We start from the raw sequence: 12,056 nt of genomic DNA on the forward strand, positions 1-12,056 counted from the left end.
TACCTTTAAGTCACATGACCAGAAGCAGAGAGAGAGAGAGACTAATTCTACAAAAAATAACAAATACCTAGAAGGTAACTAATCTACAATAGGTCTTCTCACACACTGCAACATGTCAAGATATGCACCATGTCAACAGACACTAATAAGCATGAGTTAAAAAAATATATAAAACAAATAATTATTTAACAGTGTATTGCATTTTTCTATTTTAAATATGAAATTATTTATTTTTTAAATCAACTACAACTTTTTACAGTTTGTCACATGATCTATCAGTAAAACCATGTGGCTATCTGCAATTTCTTAGTATTGTTACTGGAAGAATAACATTGTCCTCCCCCTCTAAGGTCATGTTGACCCTGGAGAGGACGACTTCACCACCGCCTTGAGAGAAACACAGGAAGAAGCGGGTTTAGGTAAAGATCACCTGCGTATTGTCGATGGCTTCCTGCAGAGGTTGCGCTATCAGGTCCGGGGAAAGGACAAAGAAGTCCTCTACTGGTTGGCAGAGCTCTGTGACCCAAACACACAGGTCATTCTCTCAGAAGAACACCAGGATTACCGCTGGGCAAAACTAGAGGAAGCCTGCAAGCTGGCAAAATACCAGGACTTACAGGACACACTCACAGCAGCACAGCGGCATCTAGAAACACAGTAACATTTACACTTGGTTTTGACATTTAGACACTGACAGAGTTGAATACTTGCATTCATCTTTCTAAATTTGTTATAGTGAAAATGATGTATGTGTAAAGAGACATTTGACATCCGTCCTTTTTGCTCCCAAGCTTTTTGCGTCTCTACTTGCTAAGCTGAATTTAATTTGAACTCATAATAAATTGCTTCCACATAGTTAAAAATGTTAAGATAAACTCACAACCACTAAATCTCCACCAACAAACAAAACAAAGCTGCCATTCATTTCAAAGAATGTTCCGGCTTCAATACAAGTTAAGCTCTAATGACGCCAAGCTGCTAATTACCAGAAAATAATTTTGAGTCACCCTACAAAAAAACACTGAAAAAGTACACTTATAATGGAAGTCTACCAGGCTTGTAAATGCATTTTGAAACCATAAACATATTTTAAAGCTTGAAATGTATTTAACCTGAAACATTTCTTTAAGGCAAGTTTTGCGAGAGAAGACAATGTGGTCTTTGGTCACTTTTTATACATCTAACTATCCAATCTAATTATCACTTGTTTCCACAAGTTTCTCTACGTACTGTAAATTTTTTCCAAGTTTCAGTTTATGTGACTAGTAATTAAGCAAGTGAATCAGAAATTATTTATGAATTGTATGCAAGTTATTTTGTGAACTCCTGAATTATGCAGATTGTCCTAAATTAATTATAATGAAGCCAGTAAATAAACAATGCTCGTGAACCAGTGCTGTTTTAGTATTATTTATATATTATAGTTTTTAGTAATATTTTTAATTAGCTTTTAATTTGATATTTTTTCATTTTAGTTCAATTATTTTTTAATTTATATGTGCTTTTGTCATTTTTTTTATTAGTTTTAAAAAATATATTTCTAAATTATTTTAGTACTTAAATTTAAACTTAAGTTGCTACGGTTAGTTGCTTTATTTCAATTAACAAAAATATTTGTAATAGTTTTTTGTAATTTTGTGTTCAGTGTTGTAATCTTAATAACAATTACAACACTGTCATGAAGTGAAAGCACCTATAAATGTGTTGGTCTAATGGTTTAATTGCTAAGGAGCATTAACTCCTGTACATACACACAAACAAAAATGAATTGAATTGTGATCATACAAGCAGTCTTAAAATGATCATACTGGACATATCACCCACCCACCCCACCCAACCCAACCCGACCCGCACCTGCACCTCCACCACAAAACTCAAATACTTACGTTTAGAATAGAAATAGGTATCAATTTAGATTCATTCTTACTGTTTTTCCATTCTTCTTTACGTGAATCTTTAGAATGATATTCCCTTTAACAACATTACAAGAAAAAGGAAATGCATTGAACTTAAGAGCAAATAATGAATCCGGCTGTTTTGATGAGGACCACAAATCCTGTCTAAGAATTAGCATATGAAAAACAAAAAATCCTTAATGAAACATTAAAAACACAATCATGACACAAATAATAAAATCCTTCAAGACAAATCCACAGTTGACTAATGTCACAACACTTTGAAATGAACTTGGTTGTTTTGCTGTGCACAGGGGTGTAAATACACAGAGAGTCTCTTGCTGAACGTGAAAAATCCAGTCCGTTTTAATCGATTCACGTCCCTGTTGAGCCCCCTTGGCTCATAGTCCAGAGGTTCAAGAGAGCGATTGAGTCGGGAACGATTGTTCTTGATAGTTCAGTGAGTTCCAGATGCTCGGCAGAATAAGAGAGCACCGTTCCCTCAAGATCCTCAGATCCACACTCCCTTTTGGAGGGGTTTCGTAGGACGAGGAATCAGCATCCGTGTCCTTGGCTGGTTTGCGGGAATAAAGGTGTACCTGAGACCCCATGTGCATAAACGTATACGCTTCCACCCCCATTAATGAGACCTTAGGGATTCGCGTGCCTCATTGGATGATTGACACATCATATAAAACACATTAAAACACACAAGCATGCTCTTGAAAGCTACGGCCCACCGTGGCCAACGCAAAAAAAGCATAAGACCGGGGATGAGAGGGCTCACATTGGTAAGCGAAATGTCCTCAGCAGTCACTGATCTCAAACCCCAAACTTAAACACCCAAGATTATCCCCAAAATCAGTGAGGAAAAGGAGAAATAGAAATGGTTTGGTACAGCAGCTCAGACAGTCATACGTGATCACTTACCAAGAGTATGTGTACGCTTAAAAGCATAACAGTATGATTACCTTCAGCCAAAATCGGTGGATCAAATATTCGGAGCCAAACGTGGGACATCATCGTAGTGACTTAAACAGTCTCCTCATAGTTTCTGGGTCAGCGAATGAAGGTGTGCTGGAAGTAGCTGTAATGCTTGTGTTGCTGAGCACTTGAAAGCACCTTCATGTGCCATATAATCTGACACCGTGATTTAATGGCTCAAAAAGCTTAAGTGATTTGGGGGTACGAGCTGCGCATAAAAGGGTGTATGTAGTTAGTAGTTGTGAAGGTGACCCTGCTGATGTGGATGGCTGGTCAAAATGATGACAATTAAATTTTATGAGGAAGAAACAGTCTATTCATTGTCCATTTTTTCCACCCTTGAATACTTACCTTTTTTGTGGAAAAGTGGCAAATTAGGTACATACTGTAGAGTGGAATCAGTGAAGCCCTATACTGTAAAGACAGTTATGAAGAATCTGTACATACTTGAAAATCTGGGAAAAGAACAGAACATTCATTTGTTGGTGATTTTACCAGGCATAACTAGCTAATGGTTGAGTTTAAAGGGTTAGTTACCTCAAATATATATTTTATCATTGTTTACTCACCCTCATGTCATTCCAAACCTGTGTGGCTCCCTTGATTCAAACTGGCACACTGAATTCGGTTACGAAACCCGCAAGAATCAAGCAAATTTGGCACATGAATGCTTAAATGAAATTTTAGAATGAATAACAACTTAGGTTTTGGCCTATTCCTCTTCTGAAGCCATTGTATGGCTACAAAATATTTAGAATATAGCTCACTAGTCATACTATTATGGTGTTTATAGTGTCGTTTCAGGAGCTTATCTGAACTCACATAGTACATTTTGACGAAGAACGAACTTCGCAACGGTCATGCTACTTGTGAACGGCAGTGAAGCAACACAGCTGACGCCACAACTCCTCTCCCGTGGCCTCATGGGATAGTAAAGCGTCCATCAGATGCTCACTTTAGAATCTCGCTGGAAGTAGTAGGTCATCCGGATATTTACTGTATACTATGAATTCAGAAATACTATTTTCATGTACTGTTTTACACCTACTATATAGCAGGAAAGTAGTCATATTCAGAGGCAGGGATTTTTTGGTTATAATCTATGGGAAAAAGCAGCTCAACCATCCTTCAAAATGTCTCTTTTTTTTTTGTTCCATGGAAGAAAGAATGTCCTACAGGTTTTGGAACAACAAGAGGGCGAATGAATCATGACAGAATTTAAATTTTTGTGGGAACTAGCCCTTAAAGTTTTTAATATTTTTTTTTAAATGAACATGTTTAAGGTGGCCTGACAAGCTCTGAATATCCAAAAGCCCTGAGGTTAAGAGGCAGGAGAAGGTGGGATGTGAAATGTAACTACAAATGACTGGTTTTATGAACCCATAGTGTACTTTACTGAGGAACTGGGAGGTGCTGTAAGGACAGAGATCTGAAGGTTTTTGGAACAGAGTGAAAAATGAAAGCTTTAAGCATAGGAAAAGAGAAAAGAGAATCTGAAACATGAGGCTGTCGGGGTAAAGAATAGTGAGAAGGCGAAGGTCAGTGTCACGGAAACGGTGGAAGGAGGTCAAGACTCCTCATTGCCAGAGTCGTCTTCGTCGCCAAAACAGTCCCCGACCATTTCGCTGCCAATCCCAACGGCCTCTGCCTCGTCATCGTCATCATCATCCTCCTCTATATCGTCGTCATATAGATCGTCGTAGAGCAGGTCGGAGCTACTGTCGTGGGAAGGCACTTTGGTCTGGATGCAGTACTCGGCTAGCGTAGTTGGTACTTTTACTCCATCCCGCTCTGCATCTGCCTTAGTGGACATCACCTGCTTCCTGTGTACAACGCAGACACAGTGTCAGAAAATCAATTCAGTTTATTAAATGTAACCACAGTCTACAAATATACACTAAAAAACAAACTTACAGACCAAATAATTTCGAATGGTAAAGAAATCATTCAGCAAGGATGCATTAAATTGATCAAAAGTGACAGTAAAGACATTTATAATGTTATCAATAATTTCTATTTCAAATAAATACTGTTCTTTTGAACTATCTATTAATTAAGGAATCATGAGAAAAATATTGCAGTTTCCACAAAAATATTAGGCAGCACAACTTTTCAACATTGATAATAAGAAATGTTTCTTAAGCAGCAAATCAGTATATTAGAATGATTTCTGAAGGATCATGTGACACTGAAAACTGGTGTAATGTTGCTGAAAATTCAGCTTTGCCATCACAGAAATAAATCACATTAAAATAAATAAAACACTGATTTTAAATTGCAATAATATTTTACAACATTACTGTTTTTTTCTGTATTTTTGATCAAATAAATGCAGCCTTGGTGAGAGACTTCTTTCAAAAACATATATATATTTTTTTTAGTTTTAAACGTTACTGCATAATTTCACTTCTTTTTCCAAAGAATAAGAAAATCATTCAGTTTTCTATTGAGGGATGTTTTGTTAGAAAAGATTGTCAATAAGAGAAAAGTTCAAAATTTTCCACTAATGTTTACTTGCCCAAAGTGGAACAAAGACAGTCAGGACAGTATGTCCTAAACTTCAGTGGGATGGTGCAATGTAAGTGTGTTGGGCCAAAATTTGGCCTCAGCCAATGTTTACTCTAGATCTCAGCCAACTTCAGAGGTATAATTCAATTTTGGCATTTCCTGAAGAATATGTAAGTAGCGCTGCTATGTTGTAGATCCTCATGTTGCTGTTAGAGCATTGCTATACAGTTGCTATTGAGTTTTTGTGTGTTAGTATGTTGATGAATCTCTATTCACTGCACTCAACAAATTAATTAAGCTTCACTGCTTAAATCAGGGTTCACCAATCTCGGTCCTGGAGGGCCGCTGTCCTGCAGAGTTTAGCTCTAACCCCAATTAAACACACCTGAACCAGCTAATTAAGGTCTCACTAGGCATACTAGAAACTTTCAAACAGGTGTGTTGGAGCTAAACTCTGCAGGACAGCGGCCCTCCAGGACCGAGATTGGTGAACCCTGGCTTAAATGATCAAAGCCATACATGTCTATGATATTCTCATCTCTAGAAATATCTTAGTTCCCCAACTTCAAAGTCTATGGATTTTTTGCACACGTTTTACGGTTCAATAGGCTACAATTGTAAGTCTGATACAACAAGCCTCACACTTTGAAATATTATTCAGTTCTGTAGTAGCACAGACAGTGCAGGAAAATTAATACACTGAAGTTTAATACTTAGAGTTTAAAAACTTTAGCTAGCATTTCAAATAATATATTAATCATTTAACTGTATGCATATAATATGCACTTTCTACATTGTGCGTTGAAACAAATAAAAATTCAAAATAAATAACTGTGAAATTCTGTAAAATTGGTCCAGCAAAATCTTGTTTATATTAAAAATTCAAGAGCAGGAAAAAGGCGACAGACTGACCTTTAAACTTAATATAATTTGATGGAAAAAGCTGACTTTGTTTTTTTTTTTAATGCAAGTCGTTTAAATGATAAAGTGATGGTACCTTATAATCTCTGCGTATTCCTTGTCCTTGCCTTTGCTGTCCCTCCACTTGCGAAACATGACTGAGGCGTCCACATTTGCAGGAGAAAAGGTGTTGGGTTCATTCAGCAGTGAGATCACGCTCAACAGGATTGTTCTGCAAACAAACACACACACTACCATAAGTTTGGGGTAGGTAACATTTTTTTAATGTTTTGAAATAAGTGTCTTATGCTCATTGTGGCTGCATTTATTTGATCAAAAATACAGCAAAAACAGTAATATTGTGAAATACTACAATTTAAAATAAATGTTTTAATATTTTAATACATTTGAAAATGTCATTTATTCCTGTAATGTCAAAACTGAATTTTCAGCATCATTACTCGTTTTCAGTGTCACATGATCCTTCAGAAATCATACTAATATGCTGATTTGGTGCTCAAAAATATGTTATTGTTATCAATGCTGAAAACAGTTGTGCTACTTAATATTTTGGTGTTAATAGATTTTTTCAGGATTCTCTGTTGAAAAGAAAGTACAAGAGAACAGCATTTACTTGAAACTTATGTGTAACATTATAAATATCTTTACTGTCACTTTTAATAAAGGAATAATTCACCCAAAAATGATAATTCTGTCATAATTTACTCGCCCTCAAGTCGTTCCAAACCTGTATGAATTTCTTTCTTCTGCTGAACAAAAACGAAGATATTTTTAAAAATATGGGTAACCAGACAACTGATGTATGGAACAAAAATACTATGGAAGTCAATGGGACCAAGAAACTGTTTGGTTACCGACATTCTTCAAAATATCTTCTTTTGTGTTCAACAGAAGAAAGAAATTCATACAGGTTTGAAACAACATGAGGGTGAGTAAATAAGGACAGAATTTAATGCACCTTTGCTGAATAAAAGTATTAAAAAACCAAACTTTTACTGACACCAAACTTTTAAACAGTAGTGTATATATAGCCATAGTCATTCAGGGCGGTTTGTGGGTAATTGTGGGTATTTTCACCCTAATACCTGACATTCTGTGTGGGGTTCCATCGCTCCGAGGGCAGCTCTCCGCTCTGGGGGTCATCCACAGGAGGATGGAGGATGGAAATACAAACATCGCCATTCTGGGGTTGAGAGATGTATATTAAGCAACAATTGCAGCATTGTTACTATATGATTACTAATGTAAGTTTTAAGCTGTTGTAATCCATTTGGTGGTGCAGTAAACACACATCAAATGCACGCACACACAAGCATGTTCACCTCATAGATGTTTGGATGCCACATCTTGGTGAGGAATCGGAAAGTGGGAGGAGAGTAGGGGTAGTCAATAGGAAATTTGATATGGGCCTGGGGAAAAAGACATGGAGCATTATTAGCTTGCATGTGAGCCGTATTATAGCTAGTAAATGAGCCGTTATAAATCAGTCCCAAAATGGAAAGGACACATTAGACTAAAAGGGTTGGTATAAATATAATGCTCATGAATCTCAACATCATGTACTCTTCATCAGGTTTCTGATATGGTGCCAAAAGGGAGCTTGAGACGACAGTGCAGTTCAACTAAACAGTGCAGTGCTGTGTTAAATGCTGCACTCTCTTCAGTCCACTGTTGATATAGTACTGTTTTGTGCTGACTTTTGTGATTGTGGTTATTATAACACCAGTGATTTTGAAAGTGATTGTGGCTTTGAGGTTAGTTATAACAACTGCAGTCGCTGTTATTTGACTATGAGTACTGTTTTAAAGGACTAGTTCAGCCAAAAATGAAAATTCTACATTATGTACCAATACGACTTTCTTTCTCACATGGAACACAAAAGGAGAAATTTTGAACAGTGCACTAGCTTTCAGACACAATAAACAATGTCTTTCAAGCTGCAAAAAGAACCATAAAAAAATCATTAAAGTTTAACATATTATCTTCCCCTCCGACCAGATAATTGAGCGAGTTACACTAGAGCGACAATAAGTCTGATTTAGGAACTGATTTATTGAATGGATCAGAATAAAAAAATTTGATTAGTTCATGCAGACATTGCTCACAAACACACCAAGTAGAGCTATGGCAGGTTTCTCATGGTTTGCACTTTGCAGTGAATAACAGTGAAAACAACTTAAATTTCAGTCTGTTCCTCACAACAAGCTAACGTAGGACTTGAAATATACTCCATAAATAATATGGACTACTTTTATGGTCATTTTTTACTGCTTCTGCATCTTTTTTGATGTTCGAAGCCCTGCAGTTAATAAGAGAATTGTCATTTTTGGGTGAACTATTGCTTTGAACATGAGTGCGGTGCTGCTGCTTCTCTGCCTGTGGAAATCCCACTACTCGCTACTGTTGTTGACCGCTGATTATGTGTGACCAGATGAACTGGCTGGTGCTTAAGTGTAGCGTGACTGTGACGGTGTGAATGAAGATCTGTGTCACAGTCAAAGAACTTAGAAAGTCGTGGAAAACAACAACCTGATGTAATCTAACTTCATTAGGGATCATTAGGAATAAATGGGAACAAACGATACTGCTCTTTGAAGCTAGAATTTTTTCAGGAAACCTTGCATAAATATATAGTAAAATGAACATTACATTTGATCTATAACAAACTAGAAATGCTGTTCCCCAAAGATGCAAAAGTGATATCCATGCAAATACTTTGTCTGATGGGTGGAACCCAAGCCTGTGCTCACAAAGATACCATAATCTTCCTCAAAACATGCTGTATCACATATATCACCCAGCTAAATCCACATTAAAATGCACCACATTAAAATAATCAATGTTTTACAATTCAGACAAAAAGGTGATCAAAACTCATGAGGGATCAATCTACAAACAAAACTTTTTAAGGGACTGAAAAATGTATTTTATTTTATTGTTTATTTTTATGTGCACATAAAGACACATTTTAAAACTATATGAATCCGTCAAACTGAATTGCTACCATAAACTCAAAATACTAAAACATCCCCAAAGACTGTGACCTGTGGTTATGATACAACAATATAACTCTGAAGGAATGCGGAGGAACTCTGTTGTGGTAAAGTTGATGATGCGTCACTGTGAAAGTACTGACTATTGCAGTTGATAATATTCCACTGAGAATAAATAACTATGGGGGATATGGTTGAAACGCACTGTCCTTCTCTTTTTAGCTCTCATATTGAGATGTCATTAATATCTGTCAAGGCTATTAATAGAGATCTAGAGTATAAGGAACACACCACCAGGGAGAGAAGAGCTAGAGATTGCAAAACATGGGAGAACATGGGGTGTGAGATATACTATAAAATGAAATATAATAATAAAAATTTGACTCGAAACACCCTGATCCGATGGTAAGCATTCAAGAACATTTGTCAGGCTTACCTTGAAGTAGCCCCCTTCATAAAGTGTGTTTGGAGGGCCAAAGATGGCCACCTCCCAGTTGTAGAGGTCCGACTCCTCCACCAGAGTGATGCGGAAACCTTCCACTGGCTCCTCCTGCAGGGATTTCAGCTCCAGCATCAGAGCCTTCTGAGAGCTCGGCATTTGCTGGTGTGCCATGACAGTCCCAATCCTTCGGCCTTACTGTGGATTCAAAGAAAATGTGGAATTTTTTTTTTTTTTTTTACAGAATAATATATTTTATAGGTTTTTTTAGCAATTCCGTTATGACAACAATAATAATATTTCATAATATCTTGCTGCTCAACTCATTATTTATGCATAGTGGTATTAACAGAGGTATAACTAGTAAAAAAGATATACAGTGTACACACACAGACATTAAATATATTATATAAAACATTAAATATACATAACATATACATAACATATTACATTAAATATAAATATATATATATATGTAAATAAATATATATATATATATACACACATTATGTAAACATCATAAACTTTTGTATGCGATTAATCGATTTGACAGCACTAATATGTGTGTGTATATATATATGAAGAGATCAGAAGTTCAGTAATTTCACTTAAATGACAATTAATAGGTAATTTTCATTGCCATTTAAGTGAAATTGCTGAACTTAAATATACGAGCTTGATAAAAATGATCATTCTAGAAGAAAATTTCATATGGAGAGACTTTTGCATCTGAACTCTTCATATATATATATATATAGAGAGAGAGAGAGAGAGAGAGAGGTAAAGAAAATTGCAAAAAGAAAAAACAAAAACACTTGTTTACAAATGTATGATTAGATTAGTAAGCAAAAACTATGCAAAAACATTCTGATAAATAAAAACGTTGATAGACTGTTAATTACCAGTGCAGCTCCTCAGGAAATGTGATGTTGGAGTTCCTTAAACTTCCAGCTTCATGTAAATATTAATACGTTGCTGATATTTATTTATTCCTTGGGGCCCAGAAGGGATTATTAACATCAATTTTCCTTTGTTATTTTTCGAATCCTGTTGCTTTTCCTGTTAGCCGTGAAGTAGTCCAGTCTTCAAGCAGAAATAAAGACAAATCAATCAATTTATCGCCCTTATAAACAGTAAAAAAATAAAGCAGCCGTTTGTTCTGTATCTAACGTTACTGCTGCCCGCAATGGAGGTGAAGGCGATGGGTCGGGAGTTGTCCTCGTGTACTGCCCTAACGCCTAAAAACTCTACAGCATGCAAATAAACCTCTAAATTCGCTTTATATGGTGCAGAATATGTTTGTCAAACCCTGCAGGTCGCTGTCATCACGCCGTTTCGTTGCGGGTCTTCGGCCGCACAGCTGATCAGCTGCTTGTTTACATTTGTTCTGGTGCGAGGCTTCAACGCACCTTCAAAACCCCCCGTTTGCGCACAGAATTACACTGCAAACTCTGCTTTATCCGTCCAGACCGACTCGACAGCGAATTAACGTAATGGTATGGGTGTTATGGTAGTGGGATATGGAGATTAAAGAGAGCGCAGTAGAGATACAGATATGAACGATATCGACAGGTGATGATTTCTTTCGCCGTTTCTCAATCGCGTCTATTGATGCTTCCGGTTATCACAGTGCGTGCCTGAATACGTCTTTACGCATGTGCGTCATGACGCAAGACACTCAACTGTAAATACACTTTTAGGCTCGTTTTCACAATCAGGGCTTTTAGATTATGTCAGGTATTCCTTAGTTCAATTAGGATATTTAAGTAGCTTTTATAAACGTGCCTCTGAAGAAAACATTACTGGTGTGCATCTTGAGACAAAGCAATGGCACTCTCATATTTAAAGATATGTCACTGAAAGTTATTTTCAGTTAAAACTGCTCAAACATTTTTTAGTCTGGGATTTAGGCTTAACCCTTTTCTGCTTGGGGAAACTTGGGGTTAATGTACAGTAGTACAGTACAGTCCATAGTACAGTCCCATAGAGTTATGTATTACATATGTAGCCTACACAGCATAATGTTATGCATTATTACATAGGTAGTAATGTGCATATATATATATATATATTAGGGCTGTCAAACGATTAATCGCGATTAATCGCATCCAAAATAAAAGTTTGTTTTTACATAATACATGTGTGTGTACGGTGTATAATTATTTTCTATATATAAATACACACACATGCATGTATATATTTAAGAAATATTTGCATGTATATACTGTGTATATATATTTATATTATATATAATTTATATTATATATAAATATTTTATATATAAATAACTTTTTTTTAAAATATATATGCATGTGT

General features: G+C 36.2%; 2 protein-coding genes across 2 annotated transcripts in view; one reads left to right on the forward strand and one right to left on the reverse strand.

Annotated features, from left to right (window-relative positions):
• The window catches only part of nudt2 (nudix (nucleoside diphosphate linked moiety X)-type motif 2), a 3,297-nt gene extending 2,208 nt beyond the window's left edge, over positions 1–1,089 (forward strand). Inside the window, exon 3 of the mRNA XM_079898233.1 lies at positions 351–1,089. Within this exon, the coding sequence (XP_079754359.1) occupies positions 351–661 (311 nt within the window). The 3' untranslated portion in view covers positions 662–1,089. The remainder of the gene's footprint in view (positions 1–350) is intronic.
• Positions 1,090–1,701: 612 nt separating this feature from the next.
• Positions 1,702–11,385, reverse strand: ube2r2 (ubiquitin-conjugating enzyme E2R 2). The gene is made up of 7 exons (XM_079846950.1): positions 11,150–11,385; positions 10,643–10,823; positions 9,738–9,938; positions 7,631–7,717; positions 7,394–7,491; positions 6,385–6,519; positions 1,702–4,702 (listed from the first exon to the last, which is right to left on the reverse strand). Exons 3-7 carry the CDS (start codon positions 9,912–9,914, stop codon positions 4,447–4,449), a joined length of 753 nt encoding a protein of 250 aa, XP_079703076.1. The 5' UTR covers positions 9,915–9,938; positions 10,643–10,823; positions 11,150–11,385; the 3' UTR covers positions 1,702–4,446.
• Between the last annotated feature and the right edge of the window lie 671 nt (positions 11,386–12,056).

The sequence above is a fragment of the Squalius cephalus genome, assembly GCF_949319135.1.
Source record: "Squalius cephalus genome assembly, chromosome: 17".
NCBI lineage: Eukaryota > Metazoa > Chordata > Actinopteri > Cypriniformes > Leuciscidae > Squalius > Squalius cephalus.

What these genes read in the sequence shown, in the direction of transcription:
- ube2r2 (XM_079846950.1), bottom strand. Translation starts at nt 9,914, where the DNA reads ATGGCACACCAGCAAATGCCGAGCTCTCAGAAGGCTCTGATGCTGGAG. An exon ending in AACCCCACACAGAATGTCAG is followed by an intron (nt 6,520 to 7,393) that starts GTATTAGGGTGA and finishes GTTTGTTTGCAG; the next exon opens with AACAATCCTGTTGAGCGTGA. An exon ending in GAATACGCAGAGATTATAAG is followed by an intron (nt 4,703 to 6,384) that starts GTACCATCACTT and finishes CGTTGTACACAG; the next exon opens with GAAGCAGGTGATGTCCACTA.